The sequence below is a fragment of the Nicotiana sylvestris genome, chromosome 3 (assembly GCF_000393655.2).
Source record: "Nicotiana sylvestris chromosome 3, ASM39365v2, whole genome shotgun sequence".
NCBI classification, from domain to species: domain Eukaryota; kingdom Viridiplantae; phylum Streptophyta; class Magnoliopsida; order Solanales; family Solanaceae; genus Nicotiana; species Nicotiana sylvestris.
The window spans coordinates 35,382,900-35,397,609 of record NC_091059.1 but is presented as its reverse complement, the minus strand read 5'-3'; the positions used below and the strand labels follow the sequence as shown (position 1 = coordinate 35,397,609).

Below are 14,710 nucleotides of genomic sequence, written 5' to 3'. Positions count from 1 at the left end.
GCAAGCCCCAAGGACAATTTCCCTCTGCCAAACATCCACATCCTTGTTGATAACTATGCCAAACATGAAATACAGTCTTTTTTGGATTATTATGCAGGATATCACCAGGTGTTGATGGATGAAGAAGATGTGGAAAAGACAGCTTTCACCACACCCTGGGGCACCTACTGTTATAAGGTCATGCCTTTTGGTTTGAAAATTGTCCGGGCAACTTACACGAGGTCCATGACTGTCATATTTCATGACATGATGCATCAAGAGATAGAGGTGTATGTGGACGATGTGATCATCAAATCCAGAACCCAGGACGACCATGTTCGGGACCTAAGAAAATTCTTTGAGTGGCTACGTAAATATGATTTGAAGCTAAATCCGGCGAAATGTGCATTCGGAGTTCCGTCTGGCAAACTCTTGGGATTTATAGTCAGTCGGAGAGGCATCGAACTAGACCCAACAAAGATAAAGTCTATTCGGGATTTGCCTTATCCAAGAACAAAGAAAGAGGTTATGAGCCTGCTGGGAAGGTTGAATTACATTAGCGGATTCATTGCTCAGTTGACTTCAACATTTGAACCCATCTTCAAGCTATTAAAGAAAGATGCAGCGATTAAATGGACAGATGAGTGTCAAGAAACCTTTGACAAAATCAAAGAATATTTATCGAACCCGCCAGTCTTGGTCCCACCTGAACCGGGAAGGCCTCTATTCTTGTATCTGATAGTCTTGGAAAATTCCTTTGGTTGCGTCCTCGGACAACATGATGTAACCGGAAAGAGAGAGCAGGCCATCTACTATCTGAGCAAGATGTTTACCAGCTATGAAGCCAAATACACTTTGTTGGAAAGAACTTGTTGCTCTCTAACTTGGGTCGCTCAGAAGCTTAGGCATTACTTGTTGGCCTATACCACTTACCTCATTACCAGGTTGGACCCTTTGAAGTACATATTCCAGAAGTCGATGCCCACAGGGAGGTTAGAAAAATGGCAGATCCTGCTCACTGAGTGTGACATAGTCTATGTCACCCGCACAACAATAAAGGCCCGGGCTTTAGCAGATCACCTAGCTGAAAACCCTGTGGATGATGAATATCAACCTCTGAGTACTTACTTTCTAGATGAGGAGGTGAATTCAATAGAGATGACATAAGAAGACACCAGTGCTTGGAAAATGTTCTTCGATGGAGCTGTGAATGCAAAAGGCGTTGGAATTGGGGCAATCTTGATCTCACCCACTGGTCAGCACTATCCAGCCACAACCCGACTTTAGTTTTTCTGCACAAACAATACTACCGAGTATGAAGCCTGCATTATGGGTATGAACATGGCAATCAACCAAGATGTCGAAGAATTGTTAATCATGGGAGATTCAGATCTAATTATCCGACAAGCTCAGGGAGAATGGCAGACTCGAGATGTCAAACTTATTCCCTACAGGAAACATGTGGAAGATCTTAGCAGGCGATTCAAGTCAATAGAGTTCAGGTACATCCCTCGTTGTCACAATGAACTCGCCGATGCACTTGCTACTTTGGCCTCGATGCTGCCATACCCAGAAAATGCCCATATTGATCCCTTGGAAATCCAAATCCAGGAAAGGCACGGTTACTGTAATATGGCTGAGGTAGAACCAAGTATTCAGCCATGGTATTATGATATCAAAAGATTTCTGAAAACTAAAGAGTACCCCGAGCAAGCCAGTGGGGACCAAAGGAGAACCATCAGACGGTACGCAAGTGGTTTCTTCCTGAGCGGTGATGTTTTGTACAACAGGACTCCGGACCTCAACTTGTTAAAATGTGTTGATGTCAAAGAAGCCAGAAGAATCATGTATGATGTACATGCAGGAGTGTGCGGACCCCACATGAATGGGTATGTTTTGGCAAAGAAAATCCTGCGAGCGGGCTATTACTGGATGACTATGGAAAAGGACTGCTTCAGTTTCGTCCGAAAATGTTACCAATGTCAGGTGCACGGTGATTTGATTCATGCACCGCCTACAGAACTGCATCCCATGTTAGCACCTTGGCCATTTGTTGCATTGGGTATGGACGTCATTGGGCCGATTGAGCCGAAAGCTTCAAATGGGCATAGATTCATATTGGTCGCTATCGACTACTTCACAAAGTGGGTTGAAGCAATTACCCCCAAATTTGTCACCAAGAAAAGTGTAGTAGACTTCGTGCATTCCAACCTCATCTGCCGTTTTGGTATTCCTGCAACTATCATTACGGATAATGCTCCAAATTTGAATAGTCATTTGATGAGAGAGATATGTGAACAATTCAAGATAACGCATCGGAACTCTACTCCTTATCGTCCCAAAGCCAATGGTGTCGTCGAAGCGGCAAACAAGAACATCAAAAAGATTTTGAGAAAGATGATTCAAAGTTCCAGGCAGTGGCATGAAAAGTTGTCGTTTGCATTATTGGGGTATCGCACTACTGTGCGCACATCGGTCGGAGCAACCCCGTACCTTTTGGTTTATGGCACAGAAGCCTTAATACCCACGGAAGTTGAAATCCCTTCTCTCCAGATCATTGTTGAAGCTGAAATTGAAGACTGTGAGTGGGTCAAAACCCGTTTGAAACAGTTAACCCTGATCGATGAAAAGCGAATGGCTGCAGTCTGCCACGGGCAGTTGTATCAACAAAGAATGGCTCATGCCTACAACAAGAAAGTGCGGCCTAGAAACTTTGAAGTGGGGCAACTCGTCTTAAGGCGTATTCTCCCCCATCATCAAGAAGACAAAGGAAAATTTGCTCCTAACTGGAAAGGCCCATACATCATCAGAAAATTGTTGCCAAGGGGCATTGTATCTGGGAGACATTGAAGGAAATGACTCTGAAACAGCTGTAAATGAAGATGCGGTCAAAAGGTACTATGTCTAATCCTTCTGCAGCAATAACATTATCCGATTGGGATGACGAAGGCTTTCATTCTCGCTACCCCAAACACTCCAATCCTTTGCTAACCCTTTAAGCCGTTTACCTTTCTTTCATTACCCTCTTCGGAACCTTAAAGTGTCATTAAAAAAGAGAGAGAAAACAAAACAAAACAGAAAAACAAAAGAAAAATCAAAAATAAAGTTTCATGAACTACGTTCGACTTGATTCCAAAAGGATACGTAGGCAGCCTCTCCCTGGGGTTCAGTCACACCAAAACAAAAATCCAAATTTCCCCAAAAGTGAAACTGGGGCAGACGTTATAATAATTCAGCGATGATCCCGCCCGAACGGTTCCAAATTTGTAATTCGATCCAAGTTCTTTTTACCCAAACCTGTTTCAAGTCCTTTCGATCAATCGGCAAAAGGTTTTTCAAAATCAAAGAACGCAGTTGCTTGGATCTGATGCAATCAAGATGAGAGAAAAAAAATAAGAGAGTCTTATTGGTGAAAAACTACGGGCACCATAAGGCAATGGCGAGTAGAGAAATCGAAAATGAGAGAGTCTTGTTAGTGAAAACTCGTAACGAGCACTATAAGGCGACGGTAAGAAGAGAAATGAGAGAGATCGATTGGTGAAAACCCACAAAGGGCGTCATCGATCGAAAAGAAGAAACCTCTCACCACCATTGTTATTGAAAGAGTCCTGACAAGTTTTCTCGGTTTTGAAACACGGGTCACAATGGGTTTATGAGAAGATAGGATATTTGTGCGGATCGGTTGTCTAGTCCAAGAAGTATGTCATGTCTATTTGAAGTCTGCATGCACCTCAGATACGTCCGTCCTTCCTCCCCGAAAGGGATGCTTCTCTTTTAAATTCATTTTCTTGTCCTTTGTTTACTTTTCCTTGAACCTCTTTCGGTCTAACTCTGTTGCGTAACTAATACAAATAAAAGGTGGCAAGATTGGTTTTACAGAGTTCTGCTTGATAAAAACTAAGTCCAAAGAAAAGTACCCCAGCCTCAGCGGGTGCATCAAGTCGATCCCGACTGGCCATAATAGCCGATGCTCTAAAACCAGAGTTATTGAAAATAGAAGGAAATTCGAAGTCAAAGCCCTAGAGGTGGATTAAAGTGAAAGGGCCAAAGCCCCGCACAGTTGAACCGCCGTTTGGAACGTTTGAAAAGTTGAGTTCTTCGGTTTTAGGAGAGAGATCAATCTTCAGCAAGCAGCAGAGGTTCCCACCAAAAGAGCTAGGCCGAGATTAAGTGATCAAAAACAATGAAGGCCACAAAACCGACCACCGTTTCAAACTTATAGTTGTTCTTTGTTTGAAAAATTGAAATAGGTGCAATCCAAAGCAACCATGCAAAAAGCAGGTGCAACCAAAAGGAAATGCGCAAGGGTTAGAAATAGCTATGCTGCAATAATCAACCCAAAAGGGAAGTCTCCTCCCAATTCTTTCCTGCATTTTTTACTCATTTTCTTAAACTCAAAAATAAAAATAAAATGAAGATTGATAAAAAATAAAAATAAAAAGAAGAAGAAGAGAAATTCAAAATCATGGTAGCATAGGGTCTCCAATCTCTAGCTACGCGCTTTCCAACATAGGATCCTATTCCCTAGTCGATGCCAGCATAACCTGGTAATCTTTTCCCACCTAGGGTCTCATTCCCTAGTTACTGCCAGCATAACCTGGTAGTCTCTTTTAGTATTGAGTTCCACTCTCTAGTTGATCCCCGGCATAACCCGAGGACCTTTTCCTTTCTCCGGCATAACCCGATGACTTTCCCGGCATAACCCGTGGATCTCCCTGGCATAACCCGAGGACCCTTTTTCTTTTCCGGCATAACCCGATGAACTTTTCCGGCATAACCCGTCGATCTCCCCGGCATAACCCGAGGACCCTTTTTCTTTTCCGGCATAACCCGATGAACTTTTCCGATATAACCCGTGGACCTCCCCGGCATAACCCGAGGATCTTTTTCTTTTCCGGCATAACCCGATGACTCTCCTGGCATAATCCGTGGACCTCCCTAGCATAACCTAAGGACCTTTTTCTTTTCCTCTCGGCATAACCCGTGGACTTCCCTGGCATAACCTAGGGACCTTTTTCTTTTTCTCCCGGCATAACCCGTGGACCTACCTAGCATAATCCAGGGACCTTTTTTTTTCTTTTCTCCCAGCATAACTCGTGGACCTCCCTGGCATAACCCGAGGACCTTTCCTTTTCCGGCATAACCCGATGAATTTCCCGGCATAAACTGTGGACCTCCCTGGCATAACCCGAGGACCTTTTTTATTTCCAGCATAATCCGATGACTTTCTCGGCATAACCCGATGACTTTCCCAGCATAACCCGTGGTCTTCCCCGGCATAACCCAAGGACCTTTTTCTTTCCGGCATAACCTGAGGACCTTTTTCTTTTCCGGCATAACCCGAGGACCTTTCCGGCATAACCCGATCATTTTTCCAGCATAACCTGGTAATCTTTCCAACTTGGGGCCTCCGATCCCCATTTGATTTCATTTTAGATATAGGGTCTCCATTCCCTAATCTCTTTTTCTTTGGGATACACAATCCCGATTTTATTGCTTTCAATAAAGAAATAATTTAGATTTTGTTGCATTAACTCACAAAATTTTCCTAGTGAAAACTGGGGCAGAAAAATTTTGTTTGTTTGTTGTTTTGGTGCCTAAGCAGGTTTTTACCTTGAGGGACAAGTTTTGAGGCGACCAAAAGAAGAAGTCTCTTTTCAAATAAAAGAAAAGAAAAATAAGAAAAAAGAAGTGAGCTCTAAAGTGTAGAAGCGGCGAAAAGATGAGGACTGGTCAAGATAGGATTGAAGTCACAAGCTTCGCATGTCCTGCCTTGATCCAAAAGCTGAAGAATGAACCAGCGATTGCAGCTAACGAGCATCAAGATTCAGATCGGAGTCCAACAACAAGAACCAGCTAAGACTCAAGATCAAGCTTCAAGAAACTTATAGATGTGAATCTTGTAACTCATAGTTGATAGGCTTAGCTAGTTTAGCTTTTTTTTCTTTTTTGTGAGCAACTTATTTTTGACCATGTTTGAATTTATTCCTACTTTTCTCTACTCACTACCCATTTTCTCCACTTTCTCCACTCACTACCCACTTTCCCCATTTTCTCCACTCATGTTCCTCACTCTCCCCACTTTCTCCACTCACTACCCACTTTCCCCATTTTCTCCACTCATGTTCCCCATTCTCCCCACTTTTCCCACTCATGTTCCCCACTCTCCCCACTTTCCCCACTCTTCCCAAAAAATATTTCCTCCACCCACTCTTCATCATTCTCTCTACATATAATAGCACACACAACAAAAACAAAAGGAGGAGGGATCTGCACAAGCAAGGGAGGGGAAAACGCATAGGAATGAGCAGCTGAAAATTGGCTCTCTTTGATCGGCTTTGCTCCCTCGTAACAACAGCTCAAAAATAATTCTAGGGGAGAACTAGTAAAATCCTTGCTCCAAAATTACCCCAACCTCAGCTGAAAAACAACCACTCAAAACCAGCAAAACACCTACGAAAATTAGTCAAAAAACACAGCCAAACCCAGCTACAAAACTATTGAAAACCCAGTCATAAATCTCCATCGAAACCGCCCTCAACTTTAGCGAAAAAGAGCTGTATTTTCATTCCAAAAATCAGCCATGAAATAGTCGTTGAGGTTTGTGGCGAAGGTACTGTCCGAGGTTCACAGCTCAAGGTTCAGTCCCTATTTTCGTTTTTCGGTCATATTCGATTCACCGGAGTTTGCTGTAACCAAGCTCACCTTTAATACAAAGGATTTAATTGTTGAGGTTCAGTTTTCTTCTATATCTTTATCTCTTATATCAAGTGAAATAAAATAGACAAATTGTTCCATGACTTTGATACTATTTTTCGTTGTATGCCTGTAGATGTTAATATCATATTTTTTTTTGTTATTTTCCTTGATATTTGTTGTGCTTTTGTTTTAATGGACTATTTCTGAAATTAATGTCTTATTGTGACTGGAATGCTAAGCATGCTTTTGTTCAATTGTTATTATGATTTAACATGTTATAATTTAGACAATATTTTAATGTAAGTTGATAAATTAATTGATGAAAAGCTAGGTTTTGGTTAAATTTGAGCGAATTTAGTTTTTGCTGGTTTAGACTTTCAGTTGGATTGTGGATTTTGGCTAATATGGTCATAGGATATTCATTTAAAGTGACCCTACTTGAATTGGTAGGGTTTAAATAATTTCAAATTGCCAAGCCCAACACATAATAAACGAGTGAATAAATTTGGTCAGTTTTTCCTTAGTTAATTAGTTTCGCTTCTTCCACAAATAAATTTCATAACTTTGGAATATTCAAGAACACCGTAGTTTGCTTTAGGTACGCAATTAAATTATTACAACTACGGGTACTGTTCCCGTGGCGTGATTGTGATAACTAATTTCAAATTAAGATTAAAAATAGGAGCACCTTTAGTTTGCCTTTTAAAATATATAAACCTTTTCTTAAAATAATTTGAGGCGTGCCTTGCCAAATAAAACCTCTAAGCCCATGGCCCTCACAAATCTAGCTAGCTTTTATAGACAATTTGAGGTATGCCATTTTCATTAAGTAACACATGGCCCTCATGTAATTAACAATTACTCTTTTAAAATCGGGGTGTGTCATCAATTGAATTTTCCATGGCCCTTATAAACTTTTGTTATTAATTTGAAATTTCGTAGTTGTTTTTGGCGCGTTCTTTAAATTGATTTTTTCTTATTTATTAAATTCGGGTGTGCATTTCATGTGACCCAATTTCAATTATTAACAACGTTAAATAGAACGTGTCATGGACCGCGGGTGCATTTCATGTGGCGTGGTTCAAGGCATGTTTTAAATAACGTTGAATCTTCCTAAAATAATTAAAAGCGGATTAATAAGCTAAAAATGTACCATAGGTTTAAAACATGTATTAAAATCAGATAATAGGCCAATTATAATAGTTTGAGCGACCGTGTTAGAACCACGGAATTCAGGAATGCCTAACACCTTCTTCCGGGTTAACAGAATTCCTTACTTAGAATTTCTGGTTCACAGACTTCAAAAGGAAAGTCGAATTTCCTCGATTTGGGATTTAAAAATAAATCGATGACTTGGGACACCAATTAAAATATTCCAAATGGCGACTCTAAAAAAATTAAATAAATAATCTCATTTCGAATAATGTCATTTAAATTGGAAAAACTCCCTTATACTAGCTTCGGGTGTGTAAAAAGGAGGTGTGACAACGGTTAAGAAGCAAGCTTTGTAGCAGCTTATAAGAAGAGGAACATAATGTCCTATAATGTTTTGACTTGCAGTGCAGCATTTGGGGGGTATGAAATGGTTCATGGGATTTGAGACAACATGGTCTCGTGATTCAAGGTCACTCAAGACGAGTGCAGATAGAGTGTACTATGTGTTGAATGGTGTTATTATTATTTCAAAGGCCATCAAAGATAAATTGGAAAGAAGATAGGTTGGTTAGACATAGTTGAACTGGCATAATGCTGGTAGTGATCAGTTCTTTCAGCGTGATCAAGTTAAGCAAGTTATTTGTGATGGTGCATGTGAGGCTTGTCGGCCGCCGTAATTGATATTATTTAGAAATATTCTTCTGCTATGGCCTGACATGTGTAGGCGAATCCCGAAAAGGGATATTGTGGCTTAGATGACTACTTAGAGGTTTTTATATTCTACGGTTATGAGAATTCGCATGTGTGTTGCTATGGTTCTCCTGAAGTGAGTTAAGTGAAAAGTTTTTGTATGATGAAGCGTTAACCTATTAGTGGGTCCGGAGTTATGATGAAAATTGTGTTCTACCGTATATTGGCATGATGGGTGCAGTAAGTGGTATAGAAATTGAATTAAGGATCAAGGTTGTAGTTCGGTATTGACAAGGATGTCACAGGCTCGGATGAGTAGGAAGGGAGTTTCGATGTTTAAAGTAAGTTGGTATTTTCCTCAGGTCACCTGAGATTGGTGCTTTGTGAAAAAGGCTTTGTATCCTAGTTAAGGATTATTGATCGCTTTTCAGTATTAGTACGGCCGGTGGTTTGGATGTACAGACCTGTTATCTGTTACGAAAGGTTGTGGTAGCGTGCTCCACGTGAAGGTTGTATTAGTGTGGCATGTAGCAACTTGATTAATTGAAGAGTTAAATCAAATATGAAGATTGTAGTGATGTCGTTAGATTGAGAATTGATGCTTAGAGGGCACACAGTTTATTAGGTTGCGGACTGTAGAGGATTACTCCGGTTATGATGGTTGTTCTTGTGTGTTATGAGAAAAAGGGTGGTGATTATGGACCTTTGAAAGGTTATTATCCTGGTTCGGTGCGATCTGAATCAGCTTGAGGTTTATGGATGGATTTAAATGTGAATGAGCTTTATATCAGGCCAGATGTGTTCATTTCAGCCATGTGCTCCTTATGGAAGAGTAGTCGGGGTGTTATTTCGTCGTCGGCTATTTCATGTAATGATGTATTGCACCGTGTGAGTCGTGATACAACATGGTAAATTTCTTATGTGTTGAGGTTCTGCGTATAGATGATGTTATACGAGCAGAATGGCTCTTGAGATTTAGATCGTATATCGCATCTCAGTGGTGCTTGAGTTTGTAGCTTATAACGCTATATGTCTTCCCAGGGATGGTATTATATACTTAGTGTGCTTGTGACCGATATTCGGTTTTTGTTGTGATGAGCGATTTAGCTTGATATATATCACCTTATGTGAATTCTATGTGTGGATCGGGTGGCGCGCTACCATGGCTATGTTATTTGGATTGGGTTGCATGCCGCAACAGTGTGATGATGAGTACAGTTTTCTATATGCTATTTTTGCATGCTTTGTTTCCCATTTTATAAGGAAAGTCCATATTAGTGTGTGAGTTAAGTAGTTCCTTCAAGAGTTCATTTTCCTTTGTATCACGTTTGAATTGGTTGCCTATCGGCACATTGCGGCATCATATGAGGCTTTTGATCATGTCCGGGGTGGCTTATTGCGTGAGCAGTTCATACTAAGTGAGACGATATTATTGGATCTAGGAACATTGCAGTCGGATTATATGAAGCATATTAAAGAGCAAAGACCATTATTTGGTTCAGAATGAGGTGATGGCTCTTGTCAGGAGTATAGACCCAATGATTGTTGATTCGGCAGTTGGTTATGAATTTCTACACATCTCTTCCATCGTGGCAATATTGTATGAGTTAGAGCAAGACCTATGTATGTCATGAGGTGTAATGGGGGCATCAAATTCATGAAATTTCAACTAAACGAATCAGAGAATGTTATTGTGGTCCTATGAGGAAAGTGGTGCAAGATGTGAATTCAGCTATGGTATGTAGTCATGTTTTGGTGTTGCGTGTAGTTATTGATTCGGTGAGCGTATGTTGGAACAGTCCTAGCAGAGAATTTCGGATGTTGGAATTAGGCTCTAAGGCTTATTTGCCTAAGTGAAAAAGGGTATCTTCAGATTGATCGAGCTAGGGTGCCCAGCTAAGTTGTGGTAGCACGGGTAGGTGCTCGAGGTGTTAAACAGAGATTTCGGACAACTCCAACACAGTTCTTAGCACGTTCGAGGACGAACGTATGTTTAAGTGGGAGAGAATGTAACGACCCGACCAGTCGATTTGAGCTCTAGCGCGTCGTTCAACAGTTTGAGGCCATGAGTAGCTTCACTTCAGGTATTATGACTTGTGTGTGCGGTTAGAATTGAATTCTGGGAAGTTCGGAGTTGATTTGGAAAGAGAATTCTCATTTCGAAAGCTTTAAGTTGAAAGAATTAGCTAAGATTGGATTTTTGAGTAAACGACCTCGGAATTGGGATTTGAAGGTTCCAGCAGGTTCGTATAATGATTTCAGACTTGGGCATATATCCGGATCGGGTTTTGGAAGACTTGTGAATGTTTTGGCGCCTATTGTGGAAGTTAGCATTTTGGATGAAATTTCATAAGTTTGGGTTGAAGTGCATTTCAGTGTTATCGATGTCCGTTTGTGACTCTGAGTCTGGGAGTAGCTCTGTATGGTGATTCTGGAGTTGGAAGCGCAATCGGAAGTGAATTCGGAGGTCCGTAGGTCATTTTGGAGTCATTTGGCTAAAGATAGAAATTTTAAGGTTTTTGAGAAGTTTGACTGAGAGTTTTTTTTTTCAATCCGCTGGGCAGGCGCCTAGGGTTAGTTTTTTATAAATATATCAAAATCAAATACAAAATCAGAACATAAACAATTTGTCCGGATGTCTAACATAATGCAAATAATAAAACTTGATAAGTACATAGCACCTATTATCAATATTGAGTAAAGAACTCAACATTGATATCACATTTTATCTACTATAGAAAATGAAACTCGATATATCAAGATTAAAAACTAGCCCATAATCCATCATTTCCATACTGCAATTCTCATGTCCCAGGTCGTACTGAAGCCCAATGATGAACCAGTAATTGCCCAGTTAAGTGCATGTCAAATTTGTGTCTCTTTAGCCCAATTCCAATGCATCATATGTTTACGTACATAGCCTTTTTCCAGCTTTGCATTTGTAACCCCTTCTCCTGCGTTCCATGCATATGAAGTTCAAAAGTCTGCAGATTCCCATTGTGCAGTCCAATAATCATGTGATCTTCAATTTGACTGGCCATTGGAGAACACAGAGCGTGCTTTTTCTCGTGACGAGCGTGCCCAACAATGGCGTGCTGCTCCTTCTCGTGAATCTCCCATCGTAGTCCAAGAAATGGTACCAATGCAGATTCCCATGGAATCTTTCCTTATAGGTCCCAATGAGCATGCTTGCATTAAACAACAATGACTGCATATGCTCTGCAGATTTCCATTCACGTGGACCACGCCTTGAATCACATGTATTCCTCCATGCTGCCTGCTGTGTGTTCCAATTATGTCCCCTTGACCACAAATTGATTGCAAAAAACGTGCTAAACCAAGGACAGGCCATTGGAGACCACAAATAAGCATGTTCGAGTATTTGGAGTTTCGTTCCATTTGACTGAGAGTTGACTTTTTGATATTGGGGTCGGATTCCGATTCCGGAAGTTTGAGTAGGTTCGTAATGGCAAATATGACTTGCGTGCAAAGTTTGAGGTCGATCGGACGTGATTTGATAGGTTTAAACATCGAAAGTAGAAGTTTGAAATTCAAAAGTTTATAAACCTTGGATTGGAGGTCGATTCGTGGTTTTAGCATTGTTTGATATGATTTGAGGCCTCGAGCAAGTCCATAATGTGTTTTGGGACTGGTTGGTATGATTGGTTGGGGTCCCAGGGGCCTCGGGTGGATTTCACGTGGTTAACGGATCAAAAATAGAATTTTGGAAAAGGCTGAAGTTGTTGTTGTAACCGCACCTGTGAGACTGGGGCCACAGATGCGGAGCCGCAGAAGCGGCCCTATGGTCGCAGATGCGAAATTGGTCGGGGAGAGATAGGACCGCAGATGCGGTCATTTTGCCGAAGATGCGAGACCGCATCTTCGGAGGAGAAGAAGTAGAAGCGGAATAGGCTGGGAGCCCTGAACCGCAGAAGCGGCGTTTGGTCCGCACTAGCGGAACCGCAGAAACGGTCAAGAGATCGCAGGTGCGGAAAGGGCTGGAGGCAGTGGGTTGTTTTAAAGTCGGGATTTGGCCATTTTTTTCATCTTTCTCTTGGCTTAGGCGATTCTTGGAGGGTTTCAAGAGGGGGTTTTCATCATCAATAACAAGGTAAGTTATCCCCACCTATCTTGATTTAAATACACTGATTATATACGGATTTGAGCATGAAATTTGGTATAAATTTGGGGTTTTGGTGGGAAGACCTAGAAATGGTATTTTTGGATTTTGGCCGCAATTTTGGGTATGAAATTCAGAGTAAATTATATATTTGAGCTCTTGAGGTTGTGGGTAAACTTATTCATCAAAAAAAATTTGAATCCGGGCATGTGAGCCCGAGGGCGTATTGGTCAACTTTTCGATTGGGGTTAGGAATTGTTATAAATTGGATCATTAGGGGTAGTTGAGCATATATTAATGGATTTGTATTATTATTGGCTTGCCTTGGAGCTTTGTACATCGATTCGAGTCTTCGTATGGAAGAGAAATGCCGATCGTGGATCTTCGGAGCGAGGTGAGTCTCATTTCTAACCTTGTAAGAGGGAATTATCCCCATATGAGAAATAAATAAATATGTGATTCTAATTGTGGGGGCTACGTATGCACAAGGTGACGAGAGTCCTTGCATAGCTACTATTATGTTTAAGTCCAGGTAGTCTAGGACCCAAAAGCATGCTATACTTGGATTATTTGTAATCTTATTGACAGTTTGAATTGCTTAAATCAAATCGAATTAGTAAATCAATTTCTAAAAAGATTTAAACATCTTTTTCTTAAATTGCTAATATAGAATTGGTTTTCTTTGGATAATTATTTCATGATGACTTCTCGATTGACTGTCTGTGTGTGTTTAAATTCTGCAACGGGCTGAACGCCTCTGTAGATTAAATAGACGCTATATGGTTCGCTCCATTCGACCCTCTGGCAGTGCAGAGTTTAAATATTGTTGGATCGGGCCATACGACCTCGGATGATTTACGCATGCTTGTATTGCTTGCCTTGAAACTTATTTAAGTTGTTATTGCCTCTTCCCGGTTTGAGAATATTTGTATAAACGATGAAAAGGAATTTGGAAGTTTTCTATAAAAGAAACAATTTCTTACTTGCTTCTTTCTATTGAATTACAATCATGTTTATACAAAAATCGCCGATTTACTATATTATTGAGATAACATTATTGGACCACTAGTAAGTGTCGAAGTCGACCTCTCGTCTCTACTTCTTCGAGATTAGACGGGATGCTCATTGGGTACACATTGTTTTCGTACTCATACTACACTTCTGTGCATTTTTGTTGCACATGCATATGCATCTCTAGTGGCCTAGTGGATGTAGCAGCATGGTTGACATGGAGACTTAGGTGAGCTGCACTTCTCGAGACGACCCGCAACCAGTAGAGTCTCTTCCAGATTATTGTATTTACTTTCTGTCCAATTTGTATTTCAGACGGTTGTTGTATTGTATTGCTTCTTAGAATTAGCTCATGCACTCGTGACACCGGGTTCTGGAATGATTATGGGGTATCGTGTATTAATTTCTTAACATTCATATTCGATTTGAAACGATTATCTTTTACTGGTAAAATTGAAGGAAAATAATAATTTTCAAAATTATTAAAACGAGAATTTAATTAAGTATTTTGGTTGGTTTGCCTAATAGCGGTGCCTGGCGCCATCACGACCCTTAGTGGATTTTGGGTCATGACACCTCCCCGGCATAACTCAAGGACCTTTTCTTTTCCGGCATAACCCGATGACTTTCCCGGCATAACCCGTGGACCTCCCTGGCATAACTCGAGGACCTTTTTTCTTTTTTGTCATAACCCGATGACCTTCTCCGGCATAACCTGATGACCTTTTCCTTTTCTGGCACAACCCGATGACTTTTCTGGCATAACTCGAGGACCTTTCTGGCATAACCCAGTCATTTTTCCAACATAACCTGGTAATCTTCCCAACTTAAGGCCTCCGATCCCCATTTGATTCCATTTTAGTTATAGGGTCTCCACACCATAATCTCCTTTTCTCAGTGATACACAATCCCAACTTTAATTGCTTTCTATAAAGAAATAGTTTTGATTTTTTTTTACAATAACTCACGAAATTTTCCTAGTGAAAACTAGGGCAGAAAAATTTTGTTCGTTTGTTTGCTTTGGTGCCTGAAAAGGTTTTTTACCGTGAGGCACAA

The 14,710-nt window shown here is 40.8% G+C and overlaps 1 protein-coding gene across 1 annotated transcript in view; it reads left to right on the top strand.

Annotated features, from left to right (window-relative positions):
• Nucleotides 1-1,320: 1,320 nt before the first annotated feature.
• The window catches only part of LOC138887235 (uncharacterized), a 33,398-nt gene continuing 20,008 nt past the window's right edge, over nucleotides 1,321-14,710 (top strand). The window contains exon 1 of the mRNA XM_070168959.1: nucleotides 1,321-1,724. Coding sequence (XP_070025060.1) covers nucleotides 1,321-1,724 — 404 coding nt within the window. The remainder of the gene's footprint in view (nucleotides 1,725-14,710) is intronic.